Source organism: Lynx rufus, unplaced genomic scaffold (genome assembly GCF_022079265.1).
Source record: "Lynx rufus isolate CCGP_SWC_20201006 ecotype Redwood Valley unplaced genomic scaffold, mLynRuf1.p SCAF_22, whole genome shotgun sequence".
Lineage (NCBI taxonomy): Eukaryota > Metazoa > Chordata > Mammalia > Carnivora > Felidae > Lynx > Lynx rufus.
This window is the reverse complement of record NW_025814837.1, coordinates 5872474-5897428: the sequence shown is the minus strand read 5'-3', so window position 1 is coordinate 5897428 and position 24955 is coordinate 5872474. Positions and strand designations below refer to the sequence as shown.

Here is a 24955-nt window from a genome sequence, read left to right as displayed (position 1 = left end):
TTATCAGGCCTCCACTCTCAGTCTATGTGGCCTGTTCTTATTTACCTAATGAGTTCCACAGCTTTTGAGCTTTTGTGGCTGATATTTGACCTTGAGCTTTTTCCAAGGCCCCTGGCTCCCTGCCCCTCTGCCTGCTTCTCTTCTTGTGTTACATTCATTCATGGAAGCCTATTATATGTCACATACTTTGCTGGGGCTAAAAATACAGAGAGAAGTCCCTGCCCAAGGAACTTTAAATCTATGGTAAAGACAAGCAAGTATCTGATTGCCCCCAGCAGCTCAGTGGTGCCGAGGGATACGGACGCTGCCAGGGAAGTTCTGTGTTGGGCATGGCTACTTGGGAGCTGCACATGACATGTAAGCATTTCATTTCTCCACCTCGACAAGCAGTGGGGTCTCCCATGTTACAACCCTGGAGCTATCTTGGACTCCTTTTTCTTTTCCTCTGCCCCCCATTTAGAAATCTGATTTCTGAAAACCTCACTTTGTTTATTTCACAGCTCTGGCCCCATTGTTTCTTACCTGGGTTATTGTAATATCTTCTCATTCATTTGTTCCTCTGTGAATTTGTTTATTTAGCACAACTTTATTGAGCGCTGCTATGTTCCGGGCACTTATTCTAGGCCCCAGGATATAGCAGTGAACTAGACAGACAAGGTCATTGCCCTCAGGGAGCGCACACTCTGATGGGATGCAGACAGTAACCAATTACATGAACAAGCAGAGAATATGAGCCTCCAAACATGTCTATGAAGAGAGACAGGATGAGGTAGAGGTGAGAAAGTGAGGCAAGAGTAGGGAAGACCCTTCTGAGAAGATGGCCTAAAGACAGTGATGGAGGGCAAAGCAGTGGAGGAGCTCTGGCTTGGCAGGTGTGAAGGGTTGAAAAGACGTTGGTGTGACTGGAGGGGTAGGGGCTGGGAGAGCAACATGAGCTGAGCCAAGAGAGGCTGGCATCCTGCAGGGGCTGCCTCCCCTGGGGGTTTCTCTACTTTCTCTCCCTTCCTAACTCCCAGCAACTGAAAAAAAGGATCCTTCTGAAAGTCAGATCTGACTATTAGGCCATTTCTCTGTTTACGAGAACAAATGTGAGCAAGCAAATGAGTGAATGAATAAATGAAAAACCTTTTCTGTGGCCGACAGGATGAAGCCCACACAGCTTGAGTCGATACAGGGGTCTACTACATAGTGTGTGGCCTTTATGCCCCTGTGGCCTTGTCTCCGGCCGCTCCTATGATGTCTCTGAAGTTTCAGCCATACTCAACTTCTTCTGGCTCTTGAACATGAAAGACAGGTCTTTGCACCAGTGCTGTGGGGTGGGATGGATGGGCTTTCCTTTATTCTCTTTTCTTTGCCTGGAGTGTTCTTCCTTCCTGTTCTCATAGTTGGCAAATTCCTACTCCTATAGGAGTCACCTTAGCCGTCCCCTTGTCCACCAGGCCTTCATGGCAAGATCAAAAGAGTTCCTACCCTTGTCCCTTCCTCTTTGTTCACAACTTACGAAAGGGAACTCGCTATGACTATACCTCGGACTGAGCAGTCCTCAGGACATACTTGCCTGTCAGTCTGCCTCTGAGTTGCTACTCTGAGTCATGTCTCATTTCCCTCTTTGGCCCCAGGGTTTATCGGTATGCCTGCTCAGAGTAGAAGTTCAGTAAGGGCTTGAATGAAGGTCTCTCTTAAATATCACTTGTTTTATGACTGTATTTGCCAGATGCTGGGTTGAAGGAAAGACATGATTTAATCAGAGTGCAGCTACCTTAAAGGAAAGATGCCCTGAGTAATAACTCAAGGTGACAACTCAGTGCTTGAGATAGCAGGCAGAGTCACAGGGTTTTTATTCCTTTCTGAAAGTTAATGTTTTGAACAATATTTACTGTTACAGGACAACCAAGTTCATTATATTCAGGAGCAGCAAAGAGACCTATAAGCAGAGCTAGTCTTTTCTTCACAAAAGCTATGAATGTTTTCAAGTAATTGAGAGAACTTGGTTGGGCTTCTAGAATTCTTCTTAACAGTGGAGGATGTCTGGTGACCACATGTCCTGGACTTTCTGGGGACAGGCCCAATTCCATGTAATTTAATTCCATTTCAGAAAGGTGATTTAATCCCTGCTTAATTAAATTCATTGTAATTTTTATAGCTTTATATGAGTTTTCAAATATATAAATTCACAAATCAAGATATAAAATCTTTTGTCAGATTATATGTTCTAACTTTTGACTCTGAAAATGCGGTCCTAGTAATGGAAAAGTATATTAAGGCTGAAGGCTTTGGGGATGAGAGTGTGATATTGTGATTTACTATAAGAAATATGTATTTGGTCATTATTCTCGTTTCTGGCTCACAGCTCCCAAAACCCTGGAAATTGCCTAAGTGTTGAGGGTGATAAAGGTATCTTTTGTTATGTTGGTGAGCTGACTTTTGGAAAGCACTTCTGGATGGGGGCAGGCTGAATCAGCCAGTGGCCAGTGACTTAGTCAATCATGACTCCACCATTAAGCCACCATAAAAACCCAAGAGGACAGATTTTTGATCCCTTTTGGAGAGCTTCCACTCTTGGGGAAGTAGAACGCTCCCAAATACCAAGTTCCAAGAAGACAGAAGCTCCTTTGTTTGAGAACTTGTATTATATATCTGTGAGTCTGGCTATTGACTCATTGAGAGAGAGCGCATGTGCACATGTGAGCAGGGAAGGGGCAGAGAGATGGTCTAAGATGGCCTCGTTCACTTGCTTCGGCATTTGGTGCTGGCTCTTGGCTAGGCTGTGTGTCTTCAGCAGGCTAGCCTGCACTTCTTTACATGGTAGCAGCATTTCAGAAGGGCAAGTCCCCATGTGCAAACACTTCTCAGGCCTTGTTTGTATCATGTTGGCTGATACCCCATTGACCAAAGCAAGTCCCATAGAAAATGGACTCAGTGTAGGAGGGGGCTACACCAGAGTGAGGAGACAGGGAGGTGTGGTTCTCTGGGAGCCCAGCACCGTGACAATATTCTACGAGCTGTCATTAGCGTAGTTCCTTCTTGAAATGCTACTGGCATTGGTATCACTTCACCTAAAAGCTGAACCAGGATGTATAGGTATGGATGTATATGTGTAGGATTACAAAGAAGGTGTGAGATAGCAATATGGAACAAGATTGTGTCTATTATGTAACAATGGTTGCCTGTCATGATGTGAGTAGTAATATAATATAAACTCAAAGAAGTAGTTTTTAAAAATTTTTCTTAGTGTTTGTTTATTTTTGAGAGAGAGACAGCATGAGCAGGGGAGGGGCAGAGAGAGAGGGAGACACAGAATCCAAAGCAGGCTTTAGGCTCTGAGTTGTCAGCATAGAGCCCGGTGCAGGGCTTGAACTCATGAACCATGAGATCATGACTGGAATCAAAGTCAGATGTTTAAGCAACTGAGCCATCCAGGTGCCCCAGAAATGTAATAGCTTTTGACCTCTATCAAGAGTGTTCACGTTAGTGGATATTTGATGATACTAAGAAATTATTTTAAGTGGAAGGAATCTACTCCTGAAATCAATGTTGCACTATAGGCTAACTAATTTGGATATAAATTTAAAAAAATGAAAAATAAAACAAGTTAATAAAATTATTTTAAGTGGAACGGTAATATGGTGGTTATGGGTTTTAAAAATCCTTATCTTTTAGGGATATATACTAAAATGTTTACAGATGAAATGATGTGATCTGGGCTTTACCTCAAAGTCTGGGGTTGGGGCAGGGAGTGGGGCGTAAGTAACACAAGGTTGGACAGGGTTGATACTTGTTGAACGGTCATGGGTGATAAACACATCACAGTCTTTGTACTCTCTTTCACACTGTGCGTATGTTTGAAAATGTCCCTAATAAAAACTTAAAGAGTATTCAGATCATTCACAGTCGTTGAGACGACTGATGGAAGTTGTCACAGATGCCAACCTAAGTTGCTTCTAATTGCTTTCCTAGTAAAGTAGGGTAGACTATGTAAGCAAGCCAGTACTGGATTTGGAAACTGCTCCTCATGTGGGTTTTACTTTATGAGTAGTGTTCTACATTTAATTAAAAGAATTACAGGGCATTTGGGTGGCTCAGTGAAGTGTCCGACTGGGGCTCATGTCATGATCTCACGGTTAGTGAGTTCGAGCCTCACATTGGCCTCTCTGTTGTCAGCACAGAGCCTGCTTGGGAACCTCTGTGCCCCTCTCTGTCTACCCCTCCCCCCACTCCTGCCCGTGCTTGCTTGCGCTCTCTCTTTAATGTTTAATAAATAAACATAAAAAAAAAAAAAGAAAAGAAATAGCACTTGCTGAGGGGCCCAGCAAGTGAAACACTGCATTATTAGGGAGAGACTAGAGATTCTTTGGGACATTATTGATCTCATCTCGTGTTTGGTGGGGACACTCCTTGCACATGTAGTTACTCAGATCTGACACCACAGATTCAGAGTAAGAGTGGTGGTAAGTGCTGTTCTCTCCAGATCTTTGCTAATTCTGCATGTTCTTGACTCTAATTTGTTGTGGTCCCTAGAATCTAAGGACCTGGGCACTGCCGCTCTAGCCCTGCGTGTGAAAGTAAAGCCTTTCTTCCTGTCTTCGGGAGATACCGGTGATTCTATAATTCTTGTTATAAAAACAACATCATGAGTGAACACCAGCCCCAAATTTCAAGTTCCCTTGTTGCTCACTGTGAAGCGCGAGGTTGTCATTGAATCTACTTGGATCCGGTGCCCCATTTACCCCTTCTGCGCACCCCTCTCGTTTTTTTTTGTTTAAGAGATGAGTGTTTTGCTGAGGATCTGAACTTTAGAAAGCCCCCATTAAAATTTATCTTATGGGGTTGCTTTGATAATTTTTCCAGATTTTTCTTTCCATTTAAATGTTTTGATTGTCTCCATCTTCTCTGACAAAAGGCAGTTAAAGTGGATTTCACTTTGTGCACACAGAGTGTGCCTCTCGGGAAGGAACACTATTTGATCCCTGGATCTCTGAGGTTAGACAAGGAATTAGAAATATCTGAACTCTACTTTAGCCCCTAATCTTATCATTCCAAATGTGTGCTTAATAAGAAGCAGAATCAATACTTCGGGTCAGAATAAGTTCAAATGGTCTAGAATTTTTACGTCTAAAACCGAAGAAAAAACGATTGGCTAGAAATATTTAAAAAGACTGTCCTTCATCAGGTGTACAATCATTCTCAAACTTGCCCAGAGAATGCAGTATAAAGTGTTAATGTTGAGATGGTAAATGTGATTAACCCAATGTATAACTTCATTCTTAGTTCTTGCAATTGTATTGGAGAGGAGACCCCTAGGAAACAGACTTTCCAATGACATTTTATAACAGGGCTTTTTCTGAACTCTTATCAATTATTACGTCAAACCTCCCAACATTATGTCTGACTAGTAAATTCTGGGAGAACAAATAGTCACAATATTATCAAATTGTCCTCCTCTGTGTGAGCTTGTTATAAAATGTATCTGGCACGAAGATAGGAGAGGTTTCACAAAATCGATCTCACGCAAAAGCCGGAGCCAGAGAAAACTGGACCTGGGACATGTGGATGGTGGGTGCACCCCTGTGAAACAGGCCGCATGGCCTAGGTGTTCATCCCTGTGAAATGGGACGAGAGTGGCCCACCTGGTCTTGACACAGCCAAGCTCACCTTGCTAGATGAGCACAGGTGTGAACACTTTGGACACGGGACACCACCGATTTCGCAATAGGTCGGTTTTCTATAGATAGGTGATGTTAGAGCCATATTGCACGATTAGCCATCTGGGTCTTTATATTCTCCGTTCTCTCACCCGTCAGGTCTGAGTTGTAAAATGTGACCAAGAGCACCTATGTGGCTGGAGAATTGGCACCTTTGGGGACGTAGGACTGTGTAGTTCCTCGGTTGCCAGGTCAGAGAGGCTGCTGGACTTGGCCGGGGCTGGCTCGGGCATGCCGTATCTGTGAGAGGGAGGAATAGGTGGGCATGTTTACTGGGGGGTATTTATTGAGTACCAGTCACATAGATCATCTTTACATAAGTTATTCTTACCGCAGTCCCACGAATGCAATACTGTTATCCTCATACGGTGAGCTAGAGAGAAGGCAAATAATTAGCTACAGGTCATAGCTGGCTCGTGAGCCACACAGCCAGTGTGCACAGATCTAGTTAAGGACAACCTGTGCTTTTCCTACTGTCCAGTTTTAGAGAGGGCGGGCGCGCGCGCACACACACACACGCACACACCCCTTACAGAAGCTGGAGATACAGGTGAGTGTAGCCCTTGGCTGGGAAGGACAGGCGTGGAGAAGCAGGGAGGCAAGCAAACACATAGGCAGATGGTGTTAACCTAAAATGAGGCAGCCATGCAGCAGGATCCGGGGCAAAGCGAGATTAGGAGATGGCAGAGCAGGGCCTCCTGAGAGGGCGCCAACTAGGAGCAGGAGTAGAATACCCTTTGGAGGAGGATAGCTGTATGTAGGCATGCTGCCAGTTGGCTCAGGTTTCCATGGGAAATCCACAGTGGCAAAGTGTAAGGCAATTATTCTTCTGCACAAATATGCATTACTTTTAAGAGGAGATGAAAAAAAAAACTAATCTAGAGGTGAAGTCTATTTTGGGTATATATTTTCGTGACTAGCATATGCAGGCTCTCGAATGTAACTCGGGGCTCCTCCCCCAACCCCGGGCCCGGGATGGGAGGGTAGCCTGATAGCAGTGCCCAGCAGAGGTGCTGACATCAGGCCGTACGTGCTGCCGAATAGGCCTCTGCAACGGATCCGGGGGTGAGGCCAGATCCGCTCACCAGGCGCCTTGTGGCTCTTGCCTCTGGGCAGAATCCTTGCTGTGCTCTTCTGAGCACCCTCGTTGGGAAGCAAGCTCAGGAATGATCAGGAACTTCAGGGCTCCCCGCCGCTGGGCTTCAGGACCGACCTCACCTCCTGGACCAGAACAGAGCCGAGGGGGGTCCAGGAGAGACGCGGCCCCAGAAATGACAGTGCTGGGCTCCAGGGTAAAGATCCTGTCTAATTACGAAATATTTCTCGGACCTACTCATGATCTCTGTTGGCTTTTTCATACCCATTTGGGAAAATGCACGGTGGCAAGCATCTTTAAGTTCGCGGACTGCGCTCTGGCACGCGTGCGGATGTGACGATCTTGCAGAGAAGCTGAGTTAGCAGGATGGAATGACAGTGTTAAATGCTCATTAAGGGGACCGTGGAATGCAAAGTCACACCTAAGGCCTGGGAGAGGATGTCAAGTCTGACCTTGCACCGGGCGCTGTCTGCTTTTTCAGGTGGCACTGCGGCACGAGGATGGCGACGAGACCGCAGAGCCGCCCCCCAGCGGGCGCCGGGACCGGAGGAGGGCCAGCGTGTGCTCTGGAGGCGGCAGCGGAGAGGGCGAGCAGCGGGGCCTGGACCGCAGGCGGAGCCGCAGGCACTCGGTGCAAAGCATCAGGAGTCCTGTGTCGGCCCCCACCAGTCCCAGCTCCCAGTCGGCTCCTGGCTTCAAGCCCGGTCAAGTACGAGAGCACTGTGAAAAGTAAGCATTAACCCAGCCGTGGAGCGGAGGGGGGGTGGGCACAAGGATCCTGAAAAGGTGGGAGGGGTCCCATCCCCACAAGCACCCACTACCACCCCCTCCCCGCTGGCCTCCTAACCCCTCCTGACTTCCTCCCTGCCTTTTCTCTACCCTTGAAACACCACCCCGAAGTCCTTTGGAGCACCCCGGGACAAGGTGGCCCTGGTGACCCACGTAGATGTGATCTTGTTAACCCCACGAGCTCTTCTTCACCCATTTGTGTTTTTATATCTGTATCTCTGTAATGTCTGAAAAGCTGTGCTTTATCAAATAGAAAAGAATCCAAACCCCAAAACTTTACCTGGAAGTAAATGGTGGTGCCCTCACGTGAATGCAAGATTGTAAGAGTCTTGAGATACTGTGGCAGTAGATGGTGGAGGTTGGTTTTAGTTAAATAGAAGAAACCTGTATGAATTAAATATATGAATATAAACATATGTAAATATATATTATGTTAAATACATTTTATATATGGGTATATGATATATATATATAAGTATATGTAAATTTCAGTAAATACTATCGCCGTCACTTTTTCAGTGTTTGTTTTAGCGAACATTTTTATTGAGAATGTGTTATAGGCCAGCACTTTCTGATGCCGTGAAGATATAAGGTATGATCTCTGTCCTTACAAACCTCACATTTGGGCTGGGAGAAACTAAGAATGAGATTGGCAGATAGGAAGAAATACAAAGGTTGACAATCTCATAAGAAACTATGTACAGATATACAAAGGAAGACCTTTTGACACAACCTATAGGAACTTAGAAATGGTTCTGTAGAACAAGTGTGCAGCAAAAGGATGGCCATGCTGTTCTGGAGTCTGGGTCCACTTCTATCTTCCCAAGTGAATGCTGTCAGTTCATTAGGATGATGGAGCTCTGTGGACCAGTCCATGCCAGCCAGGTCCACCTGGACTGACTGGGACACTGGTTTGCCAGCGTATCACCTCCTGCTGCTGGCGTGCAGAAGCCCTGCTTACCTCATTTGTCCGCAGCATTTTCTGCCATCGTGGAGATCCACCTGGGAGCCAAGTGCGGGTCACGAGGCTGCCTGGTGAAGAAGAAAATAACTCAGAATAAGTTGGATGACCTTAAGAGAGTGATCAAGATATGTCCCTTCCTTTCATCCCTAAGGATAGATGCCCCAAGCAGTCTGGTACTCATGGAATCACTTAACGAGCCATGCCTTTGGGTGCCTCCTGTCATAGTTGGAGTGGGAGTGATGTGTGAACCACAGTCTGTGTTGACACCCTTTTCTACCACATAATTGCCCATCTACAGATTTTTCTGTTTCTGAGAATCTGTGTGCAGCAAGCTCTGTTAAGTGAAAAAAAAAAAAAAGACTAAAACTTCTAAACAAATTGAGGAATGAGAACATCCACCATAAACATCACACCTTGTAGTCTAAGATCTTCAAGAAACTTAGGCAGTGCTCAAAGGGCACTTAAAGTTCTCTCCAGCTCTTCTCCTAGCTAATGGCTTCAGAAATTAACATGGAGAAAAGTGTATACAGTAGATTAAAAATCTCTATGTAAAACCACCACAGATGCTGGGGACGGTTATTTGAAGTCCCCGTCAGCAGCACTTGGCATTCTCTTGTTCTGTTCAACTTGTGTCCTGTATGTTGCTGGTCTGTTTCTTGCTATTATACTTTTCAAAGATCCCCATCCCCATGTTGTGAGTTCAGATGGCCATGCCTTGTGACAGATTGGCAAGGATGACAGAGGTGCAGTGAGCCATGGGCGCATGGTTTTGAGGTGCAGGGCTTGGAGGGATCTCGAATGCGAGGTCACACATGCAGCCCTGCATGCTTCCTGTCTCATTCTTTTCAAATAGGACTGATTTTTCATTTTACTGACATTAGTACTTTGATGGAAATTTAGTGCATTTATTTGAGAAGAATACACTTCCCCACTTAGACAGATAACATTTTACAGATTGATTATGAGGTGGCTTCATCCATGAAGTCTGTTGGAGGGGTTTTGCCCTATGGTCCCCAAACAACAGTAGAGTTTTGGCAGAGGTGGGAGTGGAATAGAGGGGGAAAGGGTGACGAGAAGCCAAATGGGAAATAAGCCCTGCATGCATAGCTTAGTCACCTGCTCAACATCTGAGCCTCAAAACAGTATCTTAGAATCAAGTAGTTCATTGTGTCAAGTAGTTCATTGTGCCCATAGGCTTTGCCTGATTTCGATTGCTCTTCATCTGTGTGAGCATTCTGGCCCTACTTCTAACTTGTAGCAACATGCCTTGCATATGCCACATAGGAATTTTAGGCTGGATTTTATAATTCTGATGCAACTAATGCCAGTACTTTTGAAAAGAAGATAGGAACGCGTTAGAGGTTAGAGATTCATGGTGCCCTAAAATGCATATGGTGCCTCTCCACTCAGGTGGTCCTTTGACATCATCTGAATTTCTCTGTAGGATCTAGCAGGACAAGCGTCTTCATCCTCTTTTTACAAGTGAGAAAACTGGGGGTCAGTGACTTGTGATGATCCCAGGACTAAGGGGCTGAGCTGTGGGTTAAACACAAGTCTTTGGCCCTTGCCTTTCAATGTCCAGATCACACAGGACCACTTCCTAATCCACCGTTCCCAAACATAGTCACTGAGTGAGATTAGCGCTTCTGACTTTTTGGAGAGGGAATTTTATTTACATACCATGTAGGTGTGTTTTTTTGATGTAAATATAAAAATTCGAAGAGTTGAAAAGCAGAAAAATCTCAGTCTCCTTAAGACTTAAGCCTACTGGGCTATGTGTTTTAGTTCCAGTAAGGACTAAGACTCCAAACACATTTTGGGTTGTTTTGATTTCTTAAGAAACCTATACTTCTACACTGAGCATTTACCAAATCAAGTATGAGTATTGGTCATCTGTCACCTAAAAGTATCTTTTGTGACTGTGTGTGCCATAATGAGTTTTATCTTTGCACTTAAATTTTATTTTTTTTAATTTTTTTTTAATGTTTATTTATTTTGAGAGAGAGAGAGAGACAGAGTCTGAACAGGGGAGGCGCAAAGAGAGAGGGAGACAGAATCTGAAGCAGGCTCTAGGCTCTGAGCCATCAGCACAGAACCTGACACAGGGCTCAAACCCATGAGCAAGATCATGACCTGAGCCAAAGTCAGACGGTCAACCGACTGAGCTACCCAGGCGCCCCTGCACTTAAATTATAAATTTCATCTTTGTATTTCCATCTTTGCACTGGAAGGAATAAAAATGGTGGTGCTTTCATTTTTTACCAAGAAAAAATTACTTTTAGCCTCAAATCAGCAGAAGGATCAGTGTTTCTGGTTTAAATTGTAACAGGATATAATCTTAGGAGAAAAAGCCTTAAAGCCTAGAGCAGGAGACCATTCTGTGAACTTCCACTCACAGACACTCTCCTTTCTGGGGCACCTCACTCTAGTCCTGAATTTTTCCCTCTTTAAGGAAGGTCTTCTGACCTAAGTGCGTTCCATAATCTTATAGCTCTATTGCTGCTTAGCATTCTCTCACATGGATAAAATTTCCCCATAATGTTTCCCTGTTCATCGTGGTTTTCCCCTCTGTCAAAACATAGCAGATCTTCTTCCTGCTCTGTATGCCGGTCTTTCTGATAATGAACATCGCATGGGACTTAATATATGAAAATTTTCACCCTGTCAATTTCCACACAACATTCCAACCTGTAGAGGTAATTTTGAACTTCAGCCACTAATGTTAGCAGTTGTGCCATCCAGCCTTCAGTCCTGTGTATATTTTAATACACATGGAAGAGTGACCTGGCGGGTAGTAGATGGTGACAACTGGTTGGGAGCGGATGGTACAGACCGCTGCCGCGTGCCTCAGAGGAAGGGGTTGGAAACTTTCTCTGTCAGGGGCCAGGTGGTACGTATGTTAAGCTTTGCAGGTCAGACAGTCTGTTGCAACCGTTCGACTACATTCCGCCTTTGTGTAGTACAAGAGCGGCCGTGACAATAGGTAAGCAAATGTGTTTACTTGTGTATGGACACTGAGATTTGAATTTTACATGTCATGAAATATTCTTCTGGTTTGCTTTTCAACCATTTAAAAATTTGAAAACCGTTCTTAGCTGACAGACTATATAAAAACAAGCGGTAAGCCAGATTTGACCCACAGGCTATAGTTTGCCAGCTCCTGTTCTAAGGGGCTGGGTTTCTAGAGGGAGGTTGGGAGGGAAATGATCTGGAATTGGCAAAGAGGAGTATGTGGGGTAAGAGAGAAGAGCCCATCATGTGATATGAGAAAGCTGTGGGGAACGGTGTCCTAAGTTCAGGGTAGGAGCAAGGAATATTCCATGAAGAGGTTGAGACTATAGGGGATCTTGCTGAGAGCTACTTGTAAATTCCAGGGCACAGCAGAAGGTTGAAGGGATTGGAAAAGGCAGGAGATGAGTTAGATTAGGAGACACACAAAGCCAGTGGGGAGAAGGGGATATGGCCATGAGTTCAGGAAAGGTTGGGCTACTCTGGGAGGTGGGAGCATCCTGGAATCAGTTCCAGTGCTCCCATAAGGTCATGGTTCTCAGCCGGAGGCGGTTTTGTCCCTCAGGACACTTGGCAATGTCTGGACACATGTTTGGTTGCCATAATTGGGGTGCAGAGTGCAAATGGCACCTCATGGGTAGAGTCCAGGGCTGCTGCGGAACATTCCACAATGCTCAGGACAGCCCTCTCCAACCAAGAAATACCTGTTCTAAAACATCAGTGGTGCTGAATCTGAGAAACCCCACCTTAAAGGACAGCATGTAATTGGCTACAATTTTCAATTCTTCCTAGGGGTGATTCTGAGGTAGGAAGTACTTTGTTGGAAAGGGAGTGTTTTTCTTAGAGGCACATGGAACTCTGTGGGTCTACCTTCAAATGTTCATGTGCATGAGTCGAAGTTGCCTTTTTTTTTCCGAAGAAGATAATTCTCAAAGTTCTGGGCTACCAGCTAGAAAGTAGAGTCCCTTTTTTGTTTGTTTTTGTCTTAACTCATTTGGCAAAGTTTTACATTTCAAATTCTTAGGGAATATGCTGGACCCTCTTTGGAGGGGACCGGAGGTTTGACTAGATCTCATGATCTTCTCAGGAACCCACATGCCCAGTGAACCCAACTCCAATCAGCTTCACATCTATCACATTCCCCAAAATTGACATGATGGAACGTGACACCAGCCATACAACAAAGCGGCAAGACAGAACAATGGTCATATCACCGAAGGTGTGCCATTCTTCAGCCAGGCTCAGGGATCTATTCGGAAGAATAGGAACATGGGACCAGCTCTCTAGAGACCGTCTGTCTACCCAGGGCTGACAGATGCTCAAGTGGAGTTGAGGACTCAGGGCTGAGAAGGAGCAATGGACACTTTCCTCTTGGCTGGTGGTATTCTCAGCTGGTGGTCAGGAGGTAAAAAAGTTAAATTCAAGAATTGCTGTTTTGTCATGTAAGTTAGATAAGAGATAAACATTTTAAAGGCTTAATGTGTGTTGCACAAAAGCACTCATTCTAATACGTTGAAAGCAATAAGGAAGTAAACGGACTGTGGCCAGGCCTTGAGCTTGCTGCCGGGAGGGACTGGACACAGTCCGCCCTGTAGACAGACCGGCAAATGGCAGAGGCATGGTATAGCCTGGCTCCAGCTAATCCCAGAGAAGGGGAAACCAGGAGGGCCCATGCCCAGGTGGGCTGCAGGCCACAGGGGCTGCCCGGGAGCTAGTCAGTCCGCTTGTGCTTCAGGGAAGACGAGTCAGGCCAGGGTATTGTGTGGGGACAGAGTGCAGACCCCAGCATCAGAAGCTCAGTCTGCACCTGCTGGTGGAGAATAGGCTGTGGCTCCTAAAGAGTACACAAGCACCCAGTCTGCACAGTCCTCCCCAGCGTGGCATTTGGAATCGCTGCAGCAGGGGACCTAGGATGGGGGTACTGAAGCATGGAAGAGGCTGCTTGGTTCTGCCACCAATAGCCGTGTGTCCATTTAGATATGACCTCAGGCACATAGGGGGCACCCAATACTGAGCAACTCTGTGTTTCCAAATGAAAATGATACAGGGTGGGGCTCCTGGGTGGCTCAGTCGGTTAAATATCCAACTCTTGATTTCAGCTCATGACGTGATCCCGGCGTCGTGAGATCGAGCCCTGCATCTGGCTCAGCCCTGGGCGTGCAGCCTAAGATTCTCTTCCTCTTCCTCTGTCCCTCCTCTGCTCAAGAATGCTCACGTGCGCGCGTGATCTCTCTCGAAAAAAAAAAGGTATAGGATGTAAATGTGTGGTACCAACTATGCAATATACAACGCAAGTATTTATTTTTTTTAAATTTTTTTAATGTTTATTTATTTTTGAGAGAGAGAGAGACAGAGAGACACAGAGCTCGAGAAGGCAAGGGCCAGAGAGAGAGGGAGACACAGAATCTGAAGCAGGCTCCAGGCTCCAAGCCGTCAGCACAGAGCCTGACGTGGGGCTTGAACTCACGAACCGCGAGATCACGACCTGAGCCGAAGTCAGGCGCTTAACCGACTGAGCCACCCAGGCGCCCCCACAACGGAAGTATTTAGACTATATAGTGCAAAGGTGACAATAACACCAGCAGTAGCTGCAACAGTGGCTTCACCTCATTATCTGCCAGGCATTATGCGAAGAGCTTCAGTGTACCAACTCCACTAAGTTGCCCCGTGAGTTACGTGTGGTTACTATCTCTATGTGGAAGGAGGAGAAACTGAGGCACAGGGTGTTGAAAGGACTGTCCAGAGCCCACAGCTAATACATAGTGGAGCTGGTTTTCGAGTTCAGGTGGTCTGCCTCCAGAGTCCCTGTCCTTCCCCATTTTTGTAAAATACGTTTGTTTTTTCCTGTGATTCTGTAGAAGGAAAAAAACATCCCTGAGACTTGGCAATTAGTAAGCAAGCAACTATCAAGTACACATTGCCATCTTTATGCGTTACTACTTCCAGATTTTCATGTTCGTACATTTTTAAAAATCGTGGCTCAGTGTTCCGTTATATGGACATACTGTAAAAACAGGACGCCTTCATGCATCTTGCCATGGTTTGATTGAAGTTTTTTTCTAGTACTAAACTTTCTGGGATGAGCATATACAAACGTGTTAGTACACGTATGTTAGCATTCTTTTAGGAGAGATGCTTAGGAGTGAGATTCTAGATCAAAGGACTCTTACGTTCTAAATAATGGTACCACCGTATTGGCCTTTACCACTTTGTTGTCCCACCCTCAGCATATGATTGACCATTTTCTCATACCATCACCAGCCCTGGATGTTAGGGGTTTCTCAGAAATTAGTATTTCTGAAAAGTGAAATGTGCCTCAGCGTTTCACCTTGCATTTTTTTTTTAATTACTATTGAAGTTGTTCACCTTTAATTGCTTCATTGGCTGTTGAACTTTGCCTTTCTGAGAATGGCCTGTTTATGTCTTTGGCTTATTTGTCTCCTGAATGGTTCGTCCATTTTCATTGATGGACGGCTACTCTACGTCAATATTTCATATTTCAGTACGGGAATTTTCAGATACAAAAGCAGGCAGAATGTAAGTACTCTTGATACATTCTAGGCATTAACTTTTGACAACTGTGTCATAAATATTTTTCCTTGTCTATTAAATACCTTTTATGATGCCTTTGGGTGGACGCCTAAGGTATACTGCTAGGGTATGCCACGTGTTGCTATTTGCCTGTGCATCTTTTCGGTGTCGTGTTTATTCCGGGAGGTGTATCCTCTTCCTGACGAGCCTCTGTGTTGTGCTGGGAGGCTGCTGTGCTGCCGCTTCACTCTCTAGGAGGTAAGTAGTGATAGCCGGAGCTAGCGCTATGGAGCACTTACTTGGTGCTGGCTGTTGTGCTAAGCAAAATTACATGTGTTGTAAATGGCATGAAGAAAGTAGAAGACTCCTCCCCATTTTACAGGCTGGGAAACTGAGGCAGAGAGAGGTGAAAGAGCTTGCCCCCGATCTCACGGGTGGCAAGCGGCACAGCTGGGTTTGAACCCTTTCATTCCTCGTCCGGGGTGTGCATTCAGAACCAAACGCCCCTGGAACTAGTCTCTGAACCTACAGAATGTGTTCAGTAGTAACAAGTTTTTCCTCTCTCGAGGATGAATCGGATTTGTTGAAAAGACAGAAAATCATTCAGAGCAAATATTTACTGTGACTTGGTAGTCCTAATGAGCTGTATTGTTTACAGTCACTGTTAGATTGTGATCCTGAGATAATCATACTGATTTGCTTGTTTTTCTCAAAAATTGGCACTGAAGACAAGACGGTTCCTAAAGAGTTCTGAAGCATTCAGAGCAATAACTACAACCATGGAACAAGCCTTCCTTGTTAATCGTGTAACTAAGCAGCCGTTATCTTGGTGATAGAGGTCATCTGGTTGAGAGGAAGCCAGAGTTAACAACTATCGGAGACGAGGCTGTCCTCACCTTTTTGGGGCTCATGCCCGATGTGAGGCCCTGTTAGTGGCCCAGTGGGTGGTGGGAAGAGGAGAACCAAGTCTTGAGGCTGGGCCTCAGAGTGGGAACTGGAGGGAGGCAATTGGAGCAGGGCTTGTTTTCTGTTTTCCTGCAGAAGTAGGAAGGGGTATTGGCGCCTGTCCATCAGCCACAGGAACCAGTGAGCAAAGGGGGAGCCTCATTATGGAAACATGCAGGGTGGGTGAGCTCATCTTCCGAGATTTCGACGGGAAGAGGCGTGTTTGGATGCTGAGTTTAGGGCAGCGTGTTGCTCTGTGGTCTGTCTCACGCCTTGTCCACAGGACTTCATTGCCAGAGGTGACAGAGTTCTTTGGCCAGTTAGTTGGAGGGTTTGTAGCCGAAATAGCAGAGTAGTCCTAGCTCCTTCTTGGAAACAGTTAGCAACGGCAATGATCTTCAGACAAAACACTTGAGGCAAGTAGGTGTTGTGTAATTGGTGTTAACCTGCAACATCTACAACTCTGTGACTCGTGCAGTCCTGGGTCCTGGGGGTGGCTTTGGCCAAGTGCGGTGTAAAGGAGCAGTGGCTGAGGCGGTCGAGAGCACCTGCTCAGTCTTCACAGCCACAGACTACGCTTCCTCTCTGGGCTTGGCCTCAGTCTTCTCCCCTGGAAGCTCAGGATGATAGTACCTCCTTACTAGGGCGGTGGGTGAGGAATGAGAAGCAGCACAAACGTGTGCTTAGCTCAGTGTTTTTACCACAGTCACTCCATGCCCTGGAGCTTTCCTGGATGTTGTCCTTTTAAAGAAGGTAATTGTTAAATAAATATGGACGTGAGCTGGAGAGAAGATTTTGTGCACTGGCATAAACATGCTAGAGGATTTCACAACAGCCAGGTTAACAACCACTGGTACCGTGAGCGGCAAGTGGCTACCTAGGAAGATTTATCTGAGGCAAATGATTTGTTATAAACGGGTTCACCGACAAAAGGGATGTGACCTTGTGAGGTAGGTACGACTGGAATACAGCCAGCCATTCAGTATGTACCATTTAGTGTCCAGAAGGCTCTTTCTGGTTTCCTGAGTGTTGACTAGTAAGGGGTGGTAGGAGGGGAGAGCCCTGGGGGCCAAGGGGCGTGAGCTTGAAACTGGCAGAAACTACAGGAAAAGGCAGCAGCATCGAGGCCTGAGGAAGAAGCAGCTTTGCAAAGCTCCTTCTGGTTTCTGGGGCAGGATCTGCAGGATCTCTGGTTTCTCAAAATGTCACTGTGACTAGATTGCAGATTTCTTGGGGATTTGGAGTTTGCTGGTTTTTAAATTTAAGTGGTTTTTTTTTTTTTGATGTATTTGCTTTTGAGAGAGAGAGAGCGAGAGAGTGAGCGCGTGTGAGTTGGGGAGGGGCAGAGAGAGAGGGAGACACAGAATCCGAAGCACAATCCAGGTTCTGAGCTGTCAGCACAGAGCCCGATGCAGGGCTCGAACTCAGGGACTGCGAGATCATAACCTGAGCTGAAGTCAGACCCTTAACCGACTGAGCCACCCAGGTGCCCCTGGACTTTGCTGCTTTTTTAAACTTAAAAAAAAAAAAATTATTTGGGGGAGGGGTCAAACAGGAAGGGAGAGAATCCCAAGCAGGCTCTATGCTCAGCACAGAGCCTGATGTGGGACTCAATCCCACAAACCATGAGATCATGACCTGAGCTAAACTCAAGAGTCAGATGATCAACGGACTGAGCCACACATATACCCCCTTTGCTGCTTTTTTTTTTAATTGAAGTATAATTGACATACTCTATTATATTATTTCCGTGTGCACAACGTAGTGATTCGACCAGTATCTGTATATATTTGGAACTTTGCCACACTGAATTTGGGGATCTTTCTAGGTTCTGAAGAAACTGGCAATATTTTATCTTTAACACTGAACATAGCTACTGATGAACTTTAAGTGATGTGTGATCAGGGTTGTGTTCCGGTGAGACCACTCTGAGGAGTGGAGAGAAGATGGCAAACAGAGAGATGAGTGAGGCTATGCCAACAGGTCAGGAGAGGGCCTGGCTCAGGCTGTGACCAGGAGAGTGGCGAGTAGGAGCAGGTGAGGAGACTCAGGGAGGATGTTGTTTGCAGGATGGCGAGTGCATTTTGTGGTGGGAAGAAGGGTTGTGGGGGATTCCCAGGCAGCCAGTGGTCCAGCATCATGAGGTGGCTGTCGGGCCACTTCGCAAGCTTTGGGCATTAAGTGTATCAGTGGGTCGTCACAAGTCAGTTGGGTAGATGCTTCTGGAACTCGAGTACGTGTAGGTGACAGTTGAAGTCTGGACTGAGACGCCATAACCCAGGGAAAGAGCAAGTGAGCGTGGCAGTGGCTGGTTATCTAACCCTGGAAAACAACGTGTAGAATCAGCATCTAGTGAAGTGCTGGTGCCAAGAAGTTCAAGTCAATGAACCTTGAAATTGGTTGTTCTCAAGGGTGAATATTTTTCAAGCTAGAGTGGGCCGCCATGGTGCGATGTTTCAGGAAGAGACAGCCTTTACTGTGGGAGCCATAGTGAGTACATTTCAAAGAGAAGGAAAGGTCCTTGTGTCTCGTTAAATCTCTGACTTGCTTTGGGAATTTTCTTTCAGTGTCAAGCCTGCTTCCCCTTGACCTACACATATACCATGTTTCCTATAATGCACACCTACCCATCCATGTTCTGAATGTTCAAAGCCCTTTCTAGCGGAGCTGGATTTTCCTTGGTAGTCCATGCTGGTGGGGGTACGGGTGGCCCCTCCAAAGAGTGAGTGTCTGTCTCATGCAATTCCCAGGATCCCTTTGGAAATGGAGCAGGGGTGTTCTAATGATTAGTGAGGGAGCTGTTTGAATCCAGTCATGCAAGGAGGAACGCGATTGCCTCTGCTTGACAAGAGTCTGTGGAAGAAGCTTGGTGGTATTTCTGCATTGATAAAGGTTGAACGAACAGGGAGATAAAACCCTGAAAATGTAGCTTGAAGAGGCCAAATCTGACATGGCAGAAAAGAAAGAGCCGCCAGAAGTGAGGCTGGTCTCGTTTTGCAAGAGAGCCTTTTGGGAATAGGCTTTGGAAATTGAAGAGGGAAGGCCCAAGGAAAGAGAGACCTGGCCTGACGTCATTCTTGTCTCACAGCACGTGCTCAACATGCTGACTGTGATCTCAGGAGCATTGTATTCATGCTGAAAAAATATTTATTTCTAAGTGAGATTATTTTTACAGCTCAGAAACTGACCAAAATTAACATGGGCTGTAGCCATGGCCCAAATATGTCTCATGTAGTTATGGTCCAAATATGTCTCATGGTGCCCTACGTCAAGGTGTCATTGAACCTCCTGGTGGGAAGGGGCCTTGGTGAGATGGGCAAGGACTGAGAGCTGGTAGGCACACCATTGCTCATCAATTCAGTAGGAAAACCGTGGATGTTCAGGAAAGAATCTGGAAGAAGGAAGGATTAGTGACTTCTTCCTGTCCTTACCTAGAAGACACTTCCCACCCCCCAGCCACAAAGAAATTATCATAGCAGAAGTAGCATAGTGGTTAGGAGCTTAGATGCTAGAGTTGGACTACTTGCTTGGGTTCAGATCCTGGCTTACTAGCTGTGTGACTCTGGGGAAACTCCTTACCCACTCTGTGCCTCAGATCCTCATCCAATAATAGTACCAACGTCAGAAGCCCCTGTGAGAATTCAAGGAGTAAGCCAGGTAAAGTGCTTAGCATGAGAATGCTCCGCACAGAGTATGTTAATTTTTTTTAACATTTATTTATTTTTGAGAGACAGGGACAGAGCAGGAGCAGGGGAGGGGCAGAGAGAGAGAGAGAGAGAGAGAGAGAGAGAGAGAGGGAGAGAGGGAGACACAGAATCTGAAGTAGGCTCCAGGCTTTGAGCTGTCAGCACAGAGCCTGATGCGGGGTTCGAACCCACAAACTGTGAGATAATGACCTGAGCTGAAGTTGGATGCTCAACCGCCTGAGCCACCCAGGCACCCCTAGAGTATGTTAAATAAAAAGAGTAAATGAGTGAATTTTACTCCCCCACCAACCCCCACCCTCCAGCCTGCTTTCCTTGGAGGGATCCCAGGGAGGCTTAGCCAAGAGGGAAGCCAGCCTTGTCTTCTGAGAGTGCCCTGGAGAATTCAAGGAAGCCTGGGCACATCCGGGACAGGTATCTGCAGCCCAAATGCCTTTTGATGATTGTGATAGAGCATGCTTCCCAAAGACACATTAACTCAGGAATTCAGAGACAATTATATCACACTTCAGGAATATTCAACTACGGTATTCACATTGCCCCAGAAAAACAGTTCCATTCCTGAGAGTTCCCCCCCCCCCCCGCAACTGTGTGGTTCTGATTTTATAAACATGAGATTAAAAATGGCTGGAGATGGGCCCCCACGGGGAAGTGGTCGGTCAGGGCCTGCTGCGTGCAGGTATCTGTCTCCCAGAGGTCTCAGGACAGGGCAGAGTATGAGTGGGACAGAGGGTATTGTGACTCTGTCCGTGGCAAGCCTCCAAACTGAAACAAATACTGACTTCCTAGACTTGAGAAGATACTTAACTTTTTTTCACCTGTGACAAGCTTTGTAAAATGCTCTTCCAAATAGAAAGGTAAATAATTTTGATCATGAAGTGGAGAAAAAAACATGAAACCAAGATGAGGTACCTTTGTGTTTGTAAAAAAAAAAAAAAAAAAAAAAAAAAATGGCTGGGACTTGGGACTTGGGTCCACATCATAATAGCTCATGTCTGTAAGGAAATGAACAAGCCGCCATGCCTCTAGGAGAGAAATCCCCAGTACTGAGCAAGTCATTTCAGAGTAGCCTTACATTAACTGACTTCTTAGTATTGAAATTTTATATTACGATTACTGCCTTGAGTTTGTGGCAGAAATACTAGTTGATGGGCTAAAGGAAAGAAGAATCATATTGATGCATTCTTCACTCAGCTCGTATGTTCTTGTGCCTGCCACCTTCCTGGTTCTGAGCTGAAATGGTACAAATGACCCTTCTGAAGCCTCAGACGGTGCGTGCGTAATTATTGCAGCAAGTAAATGTGGGCAGCTTGGGAAGAGGGCTTTTGAAGGAAGTAAACAGGGCTGTGTGATGGAGGGTCTCAGGGGTATGAGGATATACCCTTGAGGAGAACTTGCAGAAGGAAGAGCAGTTGTAAGGGCAAAGAGCTGGGGAACGGCTAGGTAAATGCCACATGGACTAAACAGATTATGGAATGCAGCCAGCGGTTACAGGAAATGTACCATCTCAGAAGTACCAACCCACTTGTGTTATGTCAGTTGCTGTATAAAAAGATTGTAGTATAATAAATGTTAAAAATTTTTTAACCTGGTTATTTTCTCACCTGATTTGTAGCAGTGGTTATCTCTGATGCAAGGGGACTTCATTTTTATCAGTAATATCCTCCTTTTTTTTTTTTTAATGTTTATTTTTGAGAGAGAGCATGAGCTGGGGAGAGGCAGAAAGGGAGAGGGACACACAGAATCCGAAGCAGGCTCCAGACTCTGAGCTGTCAGCACAGAGCCTGATGTGGGGCTCGACCTGGCAAACTGCGAGATCATGACCTGAGCTGAAGTTGGAGGCTTAACCGACTGAGCCACCCAGGCTCCCCGGTAATATTCGACTTTTTGAAGGAAGCCGATATTCCTGTAATTGCATATTAATTTTAAAAGGTTCTTTAGAAAGAAGGATAGTAGGATGAAGGTCGTCCAAGATGTCTCTTCTGGCATTTAGGCTGTATTTTCAAGGTTAAGAACTCACTGGGCCGAGGGAATGCCACCTTCACAGGGCAAAGGGAGGAAAGAGCTTGATGGCCCCGGGTAGTGAACAGGAGTCTCAGGAGACAAGGTTATAGAGTGTGGATGGGGACATAGAGGTGACACAGAGATGAGGTTGCAGAGAAAACAGGTAAAGTCATGAGGACCGTGGAAACCAAAGCATAGAGTCTGGTGGTTATTTGGTATGTAAAGCTTAGCCACGCACATCTGAAGAGATGCTTGTCTTCCTGGTGGGGATCCGATTGGAGGTGAGGAAAAGTGGCCCGTGGGACCCTGGGTGGTAGCCGTTGATGCAGAACTACTGAAAAACATTGGTACCTTGGACTAAGGCAGTGGTTCTTAACCGTGTGCAGCACTGAAAATCACCTATGGTCAGGCTACACCTCAAACTCATTGAATACAATTTCTGAAGGTGGGACCTGAGCACTAACATTTTAAAATAATGTATCTCAAGGGTGAGGATCACTAGGCTGGAGGTTTCTTTCTGCCGTGGAGAATTTGAGGCCCACAGTAGAGAAAGACTCAGTGGTCATCACTGCTGGCTGGACCTCCCTCTCAGACCAGGCTGCGCCCCAAACCGGAACATTGTGGAAACTGTGTGATTATGCAGGGCAACGTGTGGACTGGTGGCACGTGCCCAGTTCCTTTGGCAATAATCTTTGTAGGTAATTCTGGCCCTTTGCTGTTCTTTTTTTCTCTTCTTATTACCTCCTTTTTGTACAATTCATTCTTCATTGGCATCTTCATCAGCGGACGGCCAGTGAAGTGGAAAGCGAATGCTACCCAGACAAGGTCATGTGGTTACTCTTGGTAATTTGGAGGCATGACTTGAGGGGGTAGAAAATAGAAGATGAGGTTGTTGAGAAAAACCCTGGCTGAAATATAAGATTTGAGGTTTATCTCCAGATGTCAATTATGTGTACTTTATTGCCATATTAAGAGTTGACTCTGGTGGGTTCAAGTCCAAAGCATGTGCAAAGGCCATTAGAATTCTAGAATCAAACTGAGTCATGAGTTAGAAAGTTATTACTGCACACAAACTCTGAAACACATTGGCTTCCTTATGGTGATTACATTTGGGATGTGCTTCTCAAAGACACACACACATCCTGTTGCCCTGATTGATAACTAAAGGTTTTTTACTCTTCAGTATACTTCTCTTACCGTTTGTGAAAAACATGACACAGAATGTGTGTGTGAGAGGGGCCATTACTTGAAATATTTAAAATTAAGCTTAACCAGTAAACACATATGAGACTAGTAGTGGCATAACTTCTGGAAATGGGAGAACTTGTCTCATGGCCACACGATTATGTGTCTTCAGCTTTCACAGGCTGCCAGAGCTGGGGGCTCCCTTTCTGCTTTTCCACTTTATTGTATGGGTGAGATAAGTAGGAAGCCAAGCCAGACCCAAGGCAGGGCTGTTTTCACCTCTGGAGGCAGCCATCTTGAAACCTCAGCCTGGGACTTGGCGTCTCTTCTGTTTTCAAAAGTTCATAGAGAATTCCATTCTCCCTTTATCCTGGTTTCACTTCTCTCCTAGACCTCTAAGGGACATTTAACAGAGTTTACTAGTATCTGTGGCTTAGAATGAAGGTTTTTTTTTTTTTTAACATAAAATCAAAGTCCGCATAAAGTAGTGAGGCACCTCACTGCCTATAAGTATCATTGAATTGATTTGCTTTACACCTGAATTGGTTGCAACTTAGCTAATGCATTTTTTCCTATTGTTGTTTATACTCTACAGACTGGAATTCTGTTATATTAAACTGTTTTCAGCAGAAAGAGTGTGTTGGATCCATTAGTATTTTATTCTGAAGCAGTAACAAGGGGCACCTGGGTGGCTCAGTCGGTTAAGCGTCCAACTGTTGATTTCGGCTCAGGTCATGATCTCATGACTTGTAAGTTTGAGCCCCACATCAGGCTCCTTGCACTGACACTGGAGAGCCTGACTGGAATTCTCTCTCTCTCTCCCCCTCTCTCTCTGCCCCTCCTGCGCAGGCTATCTCTCTCAAAATAAACTTAAAAAAATAAAGCAGAATAACAAAATAATGGCTTATGCATGAAGATTCTAGCCAGTGGTCCAGTTCTTAGGTATATTCGGTATCCATGGCCTGTGCTTCATACTCCTTCTAAACTTTGCATGCTACAGGGACAATAAATACTTTCCTGTCTAACTTTGGGTTCTCACCATGGAAACATCAGCAACAGCTGGGCTCAGTTAAATGTCTTTTCATTCTTTTGGCTGGCAAAAATCTTTTAAGGGAAGCTTTTTTTTTTTTCTTTAGTGGCTAATAAAACTATTTTTGAATGAAATCACTGCTTCACTTGGTCAGATATGTGTCTTAACTGATTAAGATCACTAACTGGAAATTTTCAAATCTCATCTTGGCCCTTGGTAACCTAGAAACAGTCTTAAAGTTAACAGAAAGTGTGAGTCACCACAAAGCTAAATTCAAACTGGTTTAAGTATTTGTTAACACAGAGTGATGCGGACGGAGCCCAAGGGGACGCTTTCTCTGTCATAAATTTAACAAAACATTTCTAAGAGATTCTTTTTCATCTAATTTTGATAAGTCATGTACATTTTACAGAACTAAATGGAGCATATAAACCTTATCTAAACCTTCTTATCTTATCTAAACCTTCTTATCTTATCTAAACCTTCTGACAGAGCTTTCCAATTAGTTGCCTCAAATGTCATACCTATGTCAAGTGTCATACTTATGTCAAGACACTGATCTCCTCAGGGCAACCAGGCAGGTCTGGGGTAACTGGGCCCCTCAAGCAGCTTTGTCCATTGTTCTAGTATGCCGTGTATCATGTTGTCTATGCTGTGCAAGAGGAGGGAGGATTGAGCACAGTGCAGGAGAAGAATAGTTGCTTTGGAAGAATAGTGCAGTGATGCTAGAGCGATGAAACCAGTGGAGATTCTGCTTTGGTTTCAGGGGATAAGCTGGCTGGTAGGAAGGACCTTAGGCTGGGGGTGCCTGGGTGGCTCAGTCGGTTAGGCTTCGACTCTTGATTTCGGCTCAGGTCATGATCTCATGGTTCGTGTGTTCGAGCGCTGCATCGGGCTCTGTGCTGACAGTGCAGAGCCTACTTGAGATTCTCACTCTCCCTCTCTTTGCCCCTCCCCTGCTTGCACTCTCTTCTGTCTCTCAAAATAAATAAATAA

General features: G+C 45.4%; 1 protein-coding gene across 3 annotated transcripts in view; it reads left to right on the top strand.

The window, feature by feature from the left end:
• Window positions 1–24955, top strand: part of FHOD3 (formin homology 2 domain containing 3) — a 475398-nt gene that overhangs the window by 319120 nt on the left and 131323 nt on the right. For 2 of the 3 annotated variants that reach the window (XM_047087061.1, XM_047087060.1), the window contains exon 10: window positions 7280–7527. In XM_047087061.1, coding sequence (XP_046943017.1) covers window positions 7280–7527 — 248 coding nt within the window. The remainder of the gene's footprint in view (window positions 1–7279; window positions 7528–24955) is intronic. The other variant, XM_047087059.1, reaches the window with a different exon arrangement.